The sequence below is a fragment of the Phoenix dactylifera genome, chromosome 2 (assembly GCF_009389715.1).
Source record: "Phoenix dactylifera cultivar Barhee BC4 chromosome 2, palm_55x_up_171113_PBpolish2nd_filt_p, whole genome shotgun sequence".
Lineage (NCBI taxonomy): Eukaryota > Viridiplantae > Streptophyta > Magnoliopsida > Arecales > Arecaceae > Phoenix > Phoenix dactylifera.
Window position 1 is genome coordinate 8,159,217 of NC_052393.1, and position 13,376 is coordinate 8,172,592.

General features: G+C 37.8%; 2 protein-coding genes across 7 annotated transcripts; both read right to left on the reverse strand.

The window, feature by feature from the left end:
• Positions 1-125: 125 nt before the first annotated feature.
• Positions 126-1,430, reverse strand: LOC103713606 (blue copper protein-like). Its single transcript, XM_008800602.3, has 2 exons — positions 1,154-1,430; positions 126-742 (listed from the first exon to the last, which is right to left on the reverse strand). Exons 1-2 carry the CDS (start codon positions 1,305-1,307, stop codon positions 327-329), a joined length of 570 nt encoding a protein of 189 aa, XP_008798824.2. The 5' UTR covers positions 1,308-1,430; the 3' UTR covers positions 126-326.
• A 2,694-nt stretch (positions 1,431-4,124) lies between these two features.
• Positions 4,125-12,391, reverse strand: LOC103713605. Of its 6 annotated transcripts, XM_026807158.2 has the most exons (8): positions 12,179-12,361; positions 10,416-10,438; positions 10,204-10,292; positions 10,041-10,116; positions 7,047-7,096; positions 6,610-6,963; positions 5,056-5,094; positions 4,125-4,608 (listed from the first exon to the last, which is right to left on the reverse strand). In XM_026807158.2, exons 1-8 carry the CDS (start codon positions 12,217-12,219, stop codon positions 4,420-4,422), a joined length of 861 nt encoding a protein of 286 aa, XP_026662959.1. In that variant the 5' UTR covers positions 12,220-12,361; the 3' UTR covers positions 4,125-4,419. The 6 variants fall into 6 exon arrangements, with proteins under 6 accessions (XP_026662959.1, XP_008798820.1, XP_008798823.1 ...); XM_008800598.3 differs by lacking the exon at positions 10,416-10,438 and having other exon boundaries at positions 12,179-12,391; XM_008800601.3 differs by lacking the exon at positions 10,416-10,438 and having other exon boundaries at positions 4,125-4,625; positions 12,179-12,391.
• Positions 12,392-13,376: the final 985 nt, after the last annotated feature.

Genomic DNA, 13,376 nt, shown 5'->3' on the forward strand with positions numbered 1-13,376 from the left:
ATGGATGCTTCCAATGAGAATTCATGCCTGACAAAATACCCATTTACCTGAAATCTCGAAAATTAAGCAGGTGGTGATCGATTCAGGACCATCGGTTTTCAGGGTCCAGCAAGGACAGAGCCTGCTTTCCAAATGCCGAATATAATAACAATAAACCATAAATCTTATTATCTTACACATCCACCATAGCAAAATTCACAAAAGAAACCAAAGTAGCCCCAACAAAGTGGACCATCCGCTATAGAAAAGAAACAGAGAGGGAAAAACCCAACAGCCGATAAGAGGGAAAAACCCAGTAAATCTCTGACTCAAGCACTGCCTCTCCCCTAGCCCATAAGTGCATGGCCCAGGACTAGCAACATTCCAAGCAAGAGAGCACTCCCGCAGTAGAAGCCGCTGCCCGTTGCTCCATTGATCTTGGTGGTCGTAGTGGTTGCTGGGGTCTTGGAGGAAGGCTGATCGCCATTAGAAGGAGTGGACGGTGTCAATGGAGATGGAGTCGATCCCTCGGGTGACGATGGGGTGCTGGGGCTGGTGCTGGAGCCTGAGACGGCGACGGCTAGCTTCATTCCACCGGAGCAGTGGCCAGAGGTGCCACAGATGAAGTAACGGGTCCCGGGCTTGGAGAGAGCGATCTTGGTGTTCTGGTCGCTGAAGCTTTGCATGGAGTTGCTGGTTGAGCAGGCCTTATAGTCGGATTCACTCACCTCGTCCACGCTGTGGAGGAAGCCATACTGGAACACTGTGGCAACAAGTACAAATTAAGTAGCCTGAGAGCTGTTTGGCCAAACAAATATCAACCAATTCTACCATCTTTAAAGCTCGGTCATTTTTCGACCAACAATTTCTAGTACGCAAACACTATTGTTCAGGAACGCTATCCCACACTGTTGGGGCTGTTGACCAACCAATCTAAAGATTTGTCCCTATGTCAAGGGGAAACAAATAGTAATTTTGAAGGAGAACCACTGAATTCTTCTAAATGTAGGCTCATCTTACTTTACAAATAGAGAGAAGATAGATAGAGAGAGATTTTTAAGATAAAAAAAAAGAAGCTTAAACCGGCCACCTGCCACAGCATTACTCCTAGAGCAGCATTTTAGTGATAAACACAAGAAGAAGAAGGTCTTGTACGTCTGAAGATGAGACTTACAAAGGGTGTCGCCGACCTTGAAGGTCTTGTCTGAAACCCAGGTACTGTAATCTACACCACTCGTCCAACCCTGCGAGTCCCCCACCGTATACTCGGAGGCATAGGCCGGAACAGCAGCTATGAGAAGAACCAAGAGAGCTGTTACACCAGCCATGATCCTTGCAGCACTCTTGACAACCTTCTAGTTCTTGTCGAACAGCTCACGGCGAATGGTCTGGAGAAATGATTGGAGACTTACACCTTGTAATATAGGCTGTCGTATCCCACTAAATTAAACAAACTTGTGTTTGTTTTGGGTGGGTTGGCTCGTTATCATGTCATTGGGTCAGTCATATTCCACCACCAGCTCCCTGTCTTTGGTGTACCTACTGACTTGAAAAATTTGCTGCTTCGGGTCCACCTAATAATAATACATAACACTTTGATGCTGTCTCAATTGTTTCTCGATGGAATATTAGTGTGTGGTGGACCAGTGATCCGGCATTGCATGATGAAACGGACCATCCAATGGTGGTGGTGTCCCAGTAGCCAACATCCAAAGTATGGTACGTGTCATTAGGTGCAGTGGTGGAAAAAGGATGGCTGCTGAAATGATTGTCTGAGGACGAGACGAGCCTAATATTTGACTTCTACGTGAGTCCATCTTATCATGAGTCATCATGGTTGGGATTTGTTGAGAGCAGGAAAAGGAGAGAGAGCTTCATGGATTAATTCTAAGTTCAGGGCGCCTGCATGTTGGTAGTAGCGTCTAAGCATCCACCTTAAAATTTTTATCTGACACAAAAGTAATTATAACATCAAGATTTACACGAAAAGGACACACTATTGCTTGCCTTGGAGGGTTCTTGGATCATATTGGGGTGGTTCCCTTCAGGGTAGGTAAGTTTGAGGAGTAGCTAAATGGGAGTTCCTTTTGTGAGCTGTCCGAGTTTAGGTTTCAGAGACACCTAGTTCAAAGGTGATTGATACTCTCTGCCGGACTGCTTCAAAGAATTAAACCCCATCGTTCTTGTGAAGTGACTGAATTGTGGCTAATGAAATCCAGAACTAAAAGAGTTGCTATCTGGGAAGAATTCAAGAAACAAGAAATATATAATTGATAAAGTTGGTAAAGTTGCCATGAGTTGTGTTTGGCTTGCACCTTGTTGATTTCCTTAAGCCTTGAAGGGAATTGGCTTGATTAGTGCTCGTCCATAGGTCAATGCGCACTACTATCAAACACATATGATGTGCATTAGATAAAATTTGATTTTGAAAACCAAAAAAAAAAATGTAATATGAATTGAGCTATAACCAACGATGGTGGGGTTGCTTTTCGGTTTGGAGTTTGGGAGGGTGTTTGTCCAATTATTGAACATGAAGTTCTTCCATGTGGTATTCCCTTTCATTATCTTAACAAAAAGAGACAGAAAGGTTATCTCTTGGAGAGGGGTTCAAAAAAAAAAAAACAAGAAATGGTTCTATGATCTACAAAACTTCGTACCTACGGTTCAACTTTTGGGAGACACTCTTCCTTTTATTTCCCTTCCTGGACATAAGAAAGTAAGAATAAAGCTAATATAGAGGTGGGAATATGCACAGGGTACTTGGTCTCCCTTTTTTCCTTTGAAATTTATGTTACAGAGAAAAAAAAATGATAATAGATGCCGCAGCCACCAGATCGAAGGCTTTTATGTGCTAAAGTAATTTATATAGTTTTTGCAATGGCTATTCTTAGATCATGCTTATACCATTACTAGATATGTAAGACACAAGATAAAATATTTCGAACTCAGCCTGAAGGTCCAACTCGAGTATTCTCTCTTTGACAAAACAAAGGCAATGTAAGTCTCCCTAGAACTAAAAACTAAAGATCAAAGTGTCCCATGTTCTTTGCTTGCATCGCCCTTTAGGTTACCTAGCAAATGATGCTTCTTTGCAGATATGGACAATTTGATCGATGGATTATGCAACCTGCCCCATCAATTGTCATAGTATTTATTTTCCATTAGTTTGGAACAATTTGAAATCAACCATTTGGCAGGTTTCAATCTGTGCCAGTTCGTTGTTTCATTTACAGGTAATCATTACAAGCAATCATGTTAACTTGTGCATGGCTAACATTATCTTATTGCCTCCATCAACCACCATGGGTTAGTTAGCAGTACGCAGCCAACTCTGCATGCATAAAGTATTCCAATGGAGTAGTAGAACCATTACAAAGTGATTGTTAGGCATTAAAAGAAAGAAAATGGTAGGGTTTGTTGGACCAAACTGGGACAAGAAGACCAATGCTCTTCATTACAGTAAAGAGGTGCATCTCATCCATTCTTTATTACTTTTGATTCCATTGCCCTGTTTTGTTGGTCATGCTAACCTATTTCAAAGGAATCTATCTACCAACTTGGATATAAAAATAACTCATGTCTTGTATTGTCACTCCACTGGCTTATATTTAAAACTATTATTGAGATGTATGGTCAAACTAGCTCCATATAAAAAAAAAAAAATTCAATCTCATTTGGATTTGGTTGAAAAAGAAGCATACAATTTTCAACTCTCACTGGATTTGATTAGGTGATGTGCTTCTTTGAAGAAGCTGTTTACCACAAACTGTAGATCTACTAATATATAGCAGCCAAAAATTGGTAAATGCGTTCATGAAACTAAGCAGGTAGACTGTAACCGAGCCACCACGATCACGTCTCCTTCCACCCAAACCTTGGTGAACTCTAGTTTCCTGAGATCAAAGTATTACTCAATTTGGCAATATAGTTTTTGCAAATGCAGAACTGACATTTAATACTCCTACAGATTAATCAAAAGTCCATTATTATGTTTCCTCTGATGACAGAACCATTCATGGTTAGATAATCAAATATAAGCATAAGATTCATATATATGCTCTCATTATTATGGACGTACTATAATGAGATGAATGAGCATACCATTTAAAAAATTGACTTCAGATCACACAGGTACAAGTCAAATATATTCGAAAGGTGAAAATTTTTATTCATATTAAAGAGGCAGAAAACATGAACCTTGTAATAAGAGAAGGAAGACAATGATATTTAATTTTCACAAAACAAAAAAAGGGGTGAAGGTAAATATATGTCAAAAAAGCGACCTAGGAATGTTCATCAGAACAAATGTTATCAAATATCCATGGCCATTCTTTTGGCTGCTAGTGATGATAATCTAGCCTCTGCCGTCAAGAACTTGACAAACATTAAGAAAACTTTGATAAGAATGTGCTGCTGACATGAACTATGGGGATATTAATGTCATCTTGTTCTTCTTCTGTCTCTTCTACGGCATTCAAAGCAGTCTGAACATGAGTAGTAAGTTTTGATCTTGCTCTCCTTGTTTATTTGGAGCTTGCTAGGTGGAACATTAAGGTCCTCCACGAGTATTTGGCGCAGTTTCTGGTTCTCCTCCATCAACTCCTCGATGACTTGTTGATGTTTCAGTAACTGATTGCAAAAGAAAGCTTGATATATCGAGCTTGCACTAATAAGTCCACATGGAAAGATGAAAATGACTCTTAAATGAATCATAGTAGCCATCGTCAGTTTTATTAGCATAAGCTCCTTTATACAAAACTAAAAGAAATTAAAACTTCTTTCACAACAAAGGGCAGAACTTAAATAACTTTATCTCCTACGGAATTTTAATCTCGAGTGAGACGATGGATTGGTTATCTCACAGTATAAACCACTAAACCAGACTTGCAAGGTTAAAAAAAGGGCCGTGCAAAGTCAAATGTCTTGAGCAAACAAAGGATTTCTTCTGCTGCAGACTTTGAGGTGGCAAGTAGCCAGATGTATTTGAAACTGGGACTTAGAATATCTTATCCAGTTTAATTACCAGTAGCTGTCTACTAATAACTATAAGGAAAACCACAATTATAGAAAACTTACAATTTGTAGCACGTTATTCTCCGATCGTAGATTCCCAGCCTATGAAAGAACATTGGTCAGATTATGTTGCAGCCATGACAAAGGTTAATTACATTTATCTCCAGAATTACCAGTGACAATGTATCCAAAAAATGCCAATTGCAAGAAACAGAGGACAAATTATGAGGTCCTTAAGCAGCATGGGTACTTTACAAGTTCAGACAGATCAACTAAATTATTGTACATCAGCTAAAAGTTATCTCAAAAGCAAAGAAAAATAAGTGTCTACTCAGTTTAATGTAGTCAAAATTTAGTGGAAACCTATTTCATTAATTTTGGTCAGCAATATATTTTTTCTTTTTTCTTTTTTGTGTTCTGTAATGACTGTTTAAACAATAAAAGAGCTTTCGTCTTTTTCTTAGAAACTGCCTTTTCCTTTTAAACAATAAATAGCCTGATATTGCCTTATATAATTTGTCAAGGATGGTAGCAGATAATATAACCACCAGAGGGTGACCCTCAACAATGAAAACAAGGTAAATAGAGATAAGCAAAACAAAAGAGGGGGTGCCTATCAAGAAGTTGTGCGCTGGGTCTGATTACCTTTTGAAATTTAGAATGTCATGATAGAAAGCATGCTGGGTTTTTATTTGCTCCATGATATGACATCAGCAAAGAAAAGGTACTACAGCTACATGCATGAATACTTCCATTTACCATAACCAACAGACTTTGTGGTCATTTTTTCCCATAGTTGGGGAGCAAATTTGGACATAAGTAACTAACTTAAGAAAAGTAAATGAGAAGGAAATTTTTGATGATCATTGCATTCTAGTAAGAGAAAACATTATACTCAAATCACAATTAGTAACATATAAACTCAGAAAACAAACAAAGGTTTTCTGGTTGTAGATATGGTTATGGTACCCACATTGATGTGAGACATATATTCACCAAACTAAGAGTTTCGTATTTAACTTTCTCTACAAGTGTAAAGCCTTCATCCTTTTCTAAATATGTACATAATTTCATGTTCAATACCAAGTTATCATCGATCAATTAATGTCAGGTTAGATGAACTTGCAATGCAATCTCTTTAGACATTGAAAACATTGTTTTTGGCCAAGGACAACTTGAGCAAATATTATCAGCTAAATCCCGGATGAAGGAAACAAATAAACTGTCCCCAATATTTTCTGGTGGCTTAAGGAACACAGCAAGCCAAAGCATAATCTTAAAATAAGCACACTTTTTGTAAGGGTTTCAGCTAGTTTGCTGGCAAATTCTCTTGGTCGCCATATGAGAGACCTGGGAGCAATATTACCTTGGTAGGGGTTGGGGAAATCTAGATGTACTAACAACTAAGGGTTGCCCCAAGTTTGCAGCTCAAAATTGCCCATGGGCCTCATCTACCAGAATGATAATATTTCCTACGTCCTGTTATATATGCCCTTAATTTATCAAACCTCTCAGCATAAGATCCAAAGGATATAAAACTGAATAACTTGAGTTAAAACGATTGGTGTAATAGAAAATTGAGAGTGTAAGCTGAAAACAATGCCATCTTATACATACCAATTCATTTAGCTCCATCTTCTCATCATTTCTGAAAAGTGGATTCTGCAAGAAATTGTTGATAACCTTTTCAGTGCGACTTCCAATTGATTTTTCTGACAGGGTCCCTTTTGATTCATAAGAATTATATGTAGGTTCCTGATGGGGAGATTCATCAAATCTTGCAGGTTGAAAGGTGTTTCCCGTAGTTTTAGATTCCAGATCCAAAACACTGCCGCTTGAGGATTGCACTTTTTTATTGAAAGCCCCGCTTAGCATAGTATTGCTGCTTTGAGCAGATCCTGGGATGACACTTGAGGCAGAAGGTAAACCAGGAACAGAACCCGCATTCATCATGATCTTAGACATCAGTTGCTGGACGCATGAAAGGATTGTTAATAGAAACATATAGAGAACCACTTAGAAATGCATCACATTCACAGGAAACTTGTAGACACCTCAAGAGAAGATTGGATCAGATGAACCATTCCAGGTTTCAATGCAAGTCCTGTCATGAACACATCAAGAGTTACTACTGTAAAGGTGTAGAATTTCTTAGGCATCTGGTGCATCAGTTCAAACAAGTATTAGCAAGCAAGCAAACAATAAAACACAGCTGCATCTGAGCCACTATCAAATGTCCACGGGAATTCAGGTTATATGAGTAGATTAATATATGTCAGGTTAACAACAGGGTTGCTACCTTGGTCATTTGACTACTGACATCTTATTAGCTGAAGATCCTTTTGGGCTGGCATTACAGACCTTACTGTAGGATCCCAAATATCACTAGTCATAAAAATCATAAATTTAGCCAGCCCACGGAGTTGAGATAAGGCTTGTTGGTTATGGTGATCATGATTTTGAAAATTACCCCATACCAATGTTTGACAACTTCGTCTCATTTTTAGTTTCAGCCAAGCTTAATGAGTTTCTTTTTTTTTTTTTTTTGACAATTTCAGCAGCTTGGTGATCATGACTCCAATTTTGGCAGGTCCATTTTAAACATAGAAAATAAAGATATCAACTAAAATCAGAAAAAAGAATCAAAAGTAATAGAAAAATAAACTAAATCAACAGAATAGATTAGAAATGACTTTAAAACATATTATCTTGTTTTGGATTTTGGATATACTAAATCACTAATTCACAGGTTTTGCATTAAGAAAAATATATTTTTTAAAATATAGTAACGTTTAAGAAACCTCCTCTTTCTCTAAATCAAATTCCTTTTCTCTATGTTAATGTCCCATGTAGAGCAGAACTGGGCAATATAATATTTTTCTGAATCCAAAAAACAACAGCCCTTGCTAAAACACAGATTTATTAAAGGTCGTGTCCGGTTATTGTTTGTCACTCCTGATAATGATTCAAGTAGTTTATACTTCATAGTTTTTTATTCTTTTCTAACTCTATTTCTAATTTATAAACTCATATCTTCCATAAATATAGTTTGTGTGGCTCCATGCTAGCAGCCCACACTACCTGTAGATTTCGCTCTACAAAACAGAGGCATTTTGTCATAAGAACATAAAGTGTTCATCTCAAAAGAGTCAAAATCAATTAGCAATAGAGTTAGACTAGTATTTTCAATTGGTTCACATCAAATGTGCAGGATCCAGCATTCCTGCAATAGTTTCATTATTGTTCATCATCTGATCTGTTTTTGGCAATTTGAGAAGTCTTTAGTTGATCTCTTACGACCTTAAAACTGCAGAAATAGCAAAATATGCAAAACAGAAAATCCTAAGCTTATTCCAAATCCATTTTGTACCCATAGAAAATCAACAAAAACATTTAATGATTCACAAACCTAGAAGTACTTTCTTTCTCGAATTAAAGTCCAAACCATGCAGCAAATGATATATTCTTTGAGCCACTTGTAAAGTAGGAGATGTCAAACTTTCCTTACCTAGAAAGCATGCTTGGTACTATGCAACTAAGTTGTAACTCACCAAATACACAATAAATATACACAAATATATGCACAAAAAAAACCTTTTTTTTTGAAAAAAAGATTACTAATAGTGTGTATCTTAGTGAAGGATGTTGCCCAAGATGACAACCCAAGGGGAGTGTGAATTGGGTTTTTTCAAAACTTTTTACAAACTTTAAATAATGATTAAATAAAACTAATTTAAACTTTAAGTATGCACAATAAAATGAATGATAAATAAATACAAAAGATAAAAACGAGCACAAACAAATCAAATTATAAGATTTTATAGTAGTTCAGTACCAACTCTACGCCTATATCTACTCTCCAAAGCTTTCTTCTTGAAAATTTTACCGTAATCTATAAACCGGATTATAGCTCAGTTATTTTTGGACTCACAACCAAACTCAGTTGATTTTTTCTGGCAATCAACTAAAACCAAACCCAAGTTCCAACACCTAGTCGATTTTCTAGAACAATCAACCGCAACCTAGCTGTTTCACGGATACAACTAAACCTTACACGCCAACTAAATTTTTACGGTGTCAGTACACCACAAACCCCACACGAGATTAGAGGTACAACAGAGAGATAGAAAATACATACAATATAACCTCTACAAAGGTTGGATTAATGTCGTTGAAGCTCAAGTTTGATTGCTCTGAAAGTTGGAATCTTGGTGAATGGAAGTCAGCACTTTTCCTTTTTCTTTCTTGCTTGCTTTAGATCTTGTGGAAAAACTTAGTGATGGAAAGTTGAAGCTCTCTTCTCTATAGATATTTGGCAGCTCACTTTGAAGTGGAAGAGGTTTAGGATAGTCACTTCTTAGATTGATCCTCAAGTTGAAGCTCAAAAGTGGTGATAGACTTATATTCCTTTTCTTTTACCTCCTTCACTCATTTTCCTTGATCACCTCTCTTCTTCTTGTCTTCTTTGGGTGTTCCCATACATTTATATCTTCGAAAACTAGTTGGAAGATGTTTCTAGCTGTTAGAGAGGCTAAAATAACCGTTGAAAGTGAATATAGTCATTTTGGTTTTGCAAAAAAACTAGTCGTTACTGTTGTCAAGTGCAGACGAGTTGGCTCGAATTCTTCAGGGATCAACTCGTGATCTTCAGGGGTTGACTCATGAAAGAGTTATTTTTGACTGCTTTTTATTTTCTTTCTATGGTCATTCAAGGATCGACTCGTTTATGCTGGGGTCGATTCGTGATCTTCAACGGTCAACTCATCAACTACAGAAACTCCTAAAACTCTTTCAAAAAAATATCCATGCTTCTCTAACCTCTCAAACTCATTGATCTCCCCATACAACAAATTAACCACTCCGAAAACACAAAATCATTAGTATCATATTCAAATATTTTATCCTCATCAAAATCAATCCATTGGGTCAACAAAGAAAAAAATATTTTCACGTGTAGAACAACTATGTGGGAACAGGAAAAAAGGGGATTACAAGAAATTTTCTACCATGCACTTATGGACTACCAAAAGTCCTAATATAACACATACCTACTCCAAAGCCGTGGCCAACACCAACCCCACATCCAATACCTGCTTCAATGTTCTTCATCCCCAACTTCTTTAGCTGATCAACAAGTAGCAAACAGTGAGAAATTATATAATTTCAGCTACAAAGATATAATAAAAATATGAACTGGATGAATGCCCTTACAGAGCCATTAACATGTCTCCCGACTCCAGAAAAAGCATCTGTTGCACCGCTTGTCGCACTCATGACTTGCTGCAGTACTGGTATTGCACCTGATCAAAACAGGTTAAATGTTCATTTGCAGGAAAACTACCACATCAGTACCAAATGATAAAGCAAAATATCAAAGTATAAACACAATGATATGTTTGTGGAGGTAAAATGGGACTGCTCACCACATAAAATATCTAAATCCCACCTGCTTTTTTGGAACATAGAGAATCGATAAATGATTAGAACTTACTATACAGAACAAGAGGTTAATTGAAATATTGAAAGTGCAAGAATTTCTGAGTGAATAAAAAACAGAGAAGAAATTACTTCAAGTGACTGAAATTAAAAAATACAAATAAATTGGAGACTTATATAATTTAATAAAAAAATGTATAGTTAATTATCAAGCACGAACCAACCAAATGGTTTCCTGTAAAAATGAAATGACCATGGTGCAAAGTCAACATCAAAAAGGTTCTATGGAGGCTTGAGCAGACCTCCGTGACAGACTTTTGATCTGATGTCAACCCGCTATGAATTGGTGTCTAATTTTAAGAGATGCGACAGGAGGTACCATATTAAAAACTAAAGCCATGTGGCTGGTAGTGAAATCTAACTTACTGATAGTAAATTTACACTTTAGAAAGCAAGCAGATAACCTCCAAGATTTTTCCTGACCTTGGAAATAAACTAGAAGATGAGGAAGAATGTCAATGTTGATATCAGACTTTGAAAACGTTTCTGAGACACAAATTATAAGCCAAAGAGGCAGATGTAGATGACAAGAATAAGATATATTCACAATGTCCTACAGAAACGCAATCTACACAAAGAATACCAAATGAGAAGTTATCACGAAATTGCAGAAACTTCTCAGCAATTAAAAATTTCTGTAGCAATTACACGAAGCAAGTGGAGAATGTCCAAGTAAAATAAGCATTGGAATAACTGTTGATGCAATATAATGCATGATAGAAATTAAACACTCCATGCCTTCCGTGGTGCAAGCTATAGTCAATATATGCAGAATCAATGACAATGGCTCTCAATATTTCAGAAGATATGACGAAATTAACAGAAAATTCAGAAAGAAAATATTGCTAGCTATGTTAATACATTTGTAATAGTGGAACGTATAGAAGATACAGAGCATTTAAACTGAAACATGCCTAATATCTTCTACTAGATCTTCAGTGCTTCCTCTGGTAATGGAATGAGCACATAATTTTGACACCACTGTTAGTTATATCCCATCTTATCAAGCTGGTACCTTCCATGATTCAGAGGCAGAAAAACATGCTTTTATAGTTCAATAAAATTACAATATTTGTAGAAGCCATCAACAGCAAATAAAGAAAACACCTTATTTTGCCTTTTAAAGCAATGCAAGACCTTTAAAATTTAGTCAAAAATTTGTATAGTTTACATAGTAGTCACCATCATTTTGAACACAAAATCCAACAAATAAACCACTTCTGCTTGCGTAGTACTACATGAGGTTAATGTGAAGCTGGTTGGTGATAATTACGCTGCGTTCATGAAATGAAAAACAGTTGAGCATAAGCTAATGGCCTAAATATACCAAACAATGGACTTAACAAACGGGATTGCCTGCACATTAGAAATCTTGGCTTACATAAATCAACTTCACGAAAAACCATAATTTTACATCCATAATACACGTTCATGAATCGACATGCATTCTTAAACATCACAAAATGTCAAGTAAGTCAAGCTTCGTTGCATGCACATAACACGTTCGCGAAATCTCCTCACAGAGAAAAGACCAGGGCAATCACCAATTCAAGCAATACACTGGCATTTCCCGGTACGGTTGGGTGAGTCTTCGTCGCTCTTTCCTTTGGACAGAATTCCCGAGTCCATCACCTAATGGAAGTGTCTGAGGTGTTTGTTGGGGTTCAAGGGGGTGGGGAGAGTACTTTACCTAGATATATGGGCCGGCCAACGCCGATACCAATCCCACATCCCACGCCGAATCCCGTAAAGACCTGGAAAACCTTGAGGCTGAAGGGATTCTCCATCCGGAAAGCCGAGCTTCTCCGGGGACCTATGGCGCTGTCCATTGGATTGAAAAATGAAAAGCTCGTTCGGCCCTCGCGCTGATGGCGCCGGCCGGAATAAAGGAATGAGCCAAGCCGTACCCAGGCGTTTTTAATATTTGGGGACAAACGGGGGGCTCCGAGACCCAAACAAAAACAGAACAAAATTACAAGCGGGGAAAGGAACTCCAGCCGTGCACCAACGTGGTCATGCGCCACGCGAGACGCATTCCTGTGGCCCAGCCACTAGACGAGCGATGAATGGGACCATACGAATGAATGCGTCTTGCTGATTGGCCCGGTGTATGGCCACATGGTGCCCGCGGTGTATGATATAATTTCTGAAAAATCCGGCCCAAATGTGGTGAAAGGAAACCCGTTTCCCTTTCCTAATTTTCGTGCAGCTCGTCGGGGAAACCGAGACAATGTAATATTCTTGTAAGCCACATAGAAGGCACCTGAGGTTTTGACCATGGATGAATTCACAGCCCAATGTGCCATCCTTCCGTGCAGCGCAGGACATGCATAGCAGCTGACTTTCCAAAGAGCACAAGTATGGGCAATCCAATCCATTGCATGAGTCTACCCAAGTTTTCCTTGATAAATTGCAGTTTATCATGATCTACAACTGTTTGAATGCGATGTTGGACTTGTTTAAGTCTATCATGGCCGGTATCCATAGACTCTTATTAAGAGTTCTGCGAGGATCCATACGGATGTGTGTTTGGTCTTACATCAGTCATTTGTTTGAGAGATTTTGGGTACTTATACAGAACTAAGCAATCCAAAAAAATATCTTCCGACTAGCCTTTTTGAATGAGGTCATAGGTTGTTACAAATAGTATCAGAGCAGATCTGGCCCATAGCTTATATGCATTAGAGAATAGTATAGCATAGATTCATAGAGGTTAACATGGGTCAATCATAGTACTTGTGATTATATTTGAATGGATATGAATCCTTAATCTGACAAGGACATCGAGCTTAAATAGGGTGAGTATGTGAGGATCCGTGCGGACATGTGTTTAGTTCCATATCGTTTATTCACCGAAAAGATCTTAGATATTTATACAGGATTAAAGA

Coding starts and splice junctions, on each gene's coding strand:
- LOC103713606 (XM_008800602.3), bottom strand. CDS start 1,307: ATGGCTGGTGTAACAGCTCTCTTGGTTCTTCTCATAGCTGCTGTTCCG. Junction 743..1,153: donor CAAGGTCGGCGACACCCTTT/GTAAGTCTCATC, acceptor TTGTTGCCACAG/TGTTCCAGTATGGCTTCCTC.
- LOC103713605 (XM_008800598.3), bottom strand. CDS start 12,317: ATGGACAGCGCCATAGGTCCCCGGAGAAGCTCGGCTTTCCGGATGGAG. Junction 10,293..12,178: donor TGGCCGGCCCATATATCTAG/GTAAAGTACTCT, acceptor TGTTTTGATCAG/GTGCAATACCAGTACTGCAG. Junction 6,964..7,046: donor TGATCCAATCTTCTCTTGAG/GTGTCTACAAGT, acceptor TCATGCGTCCAG/CAACTGATGTCTAAGATCAT.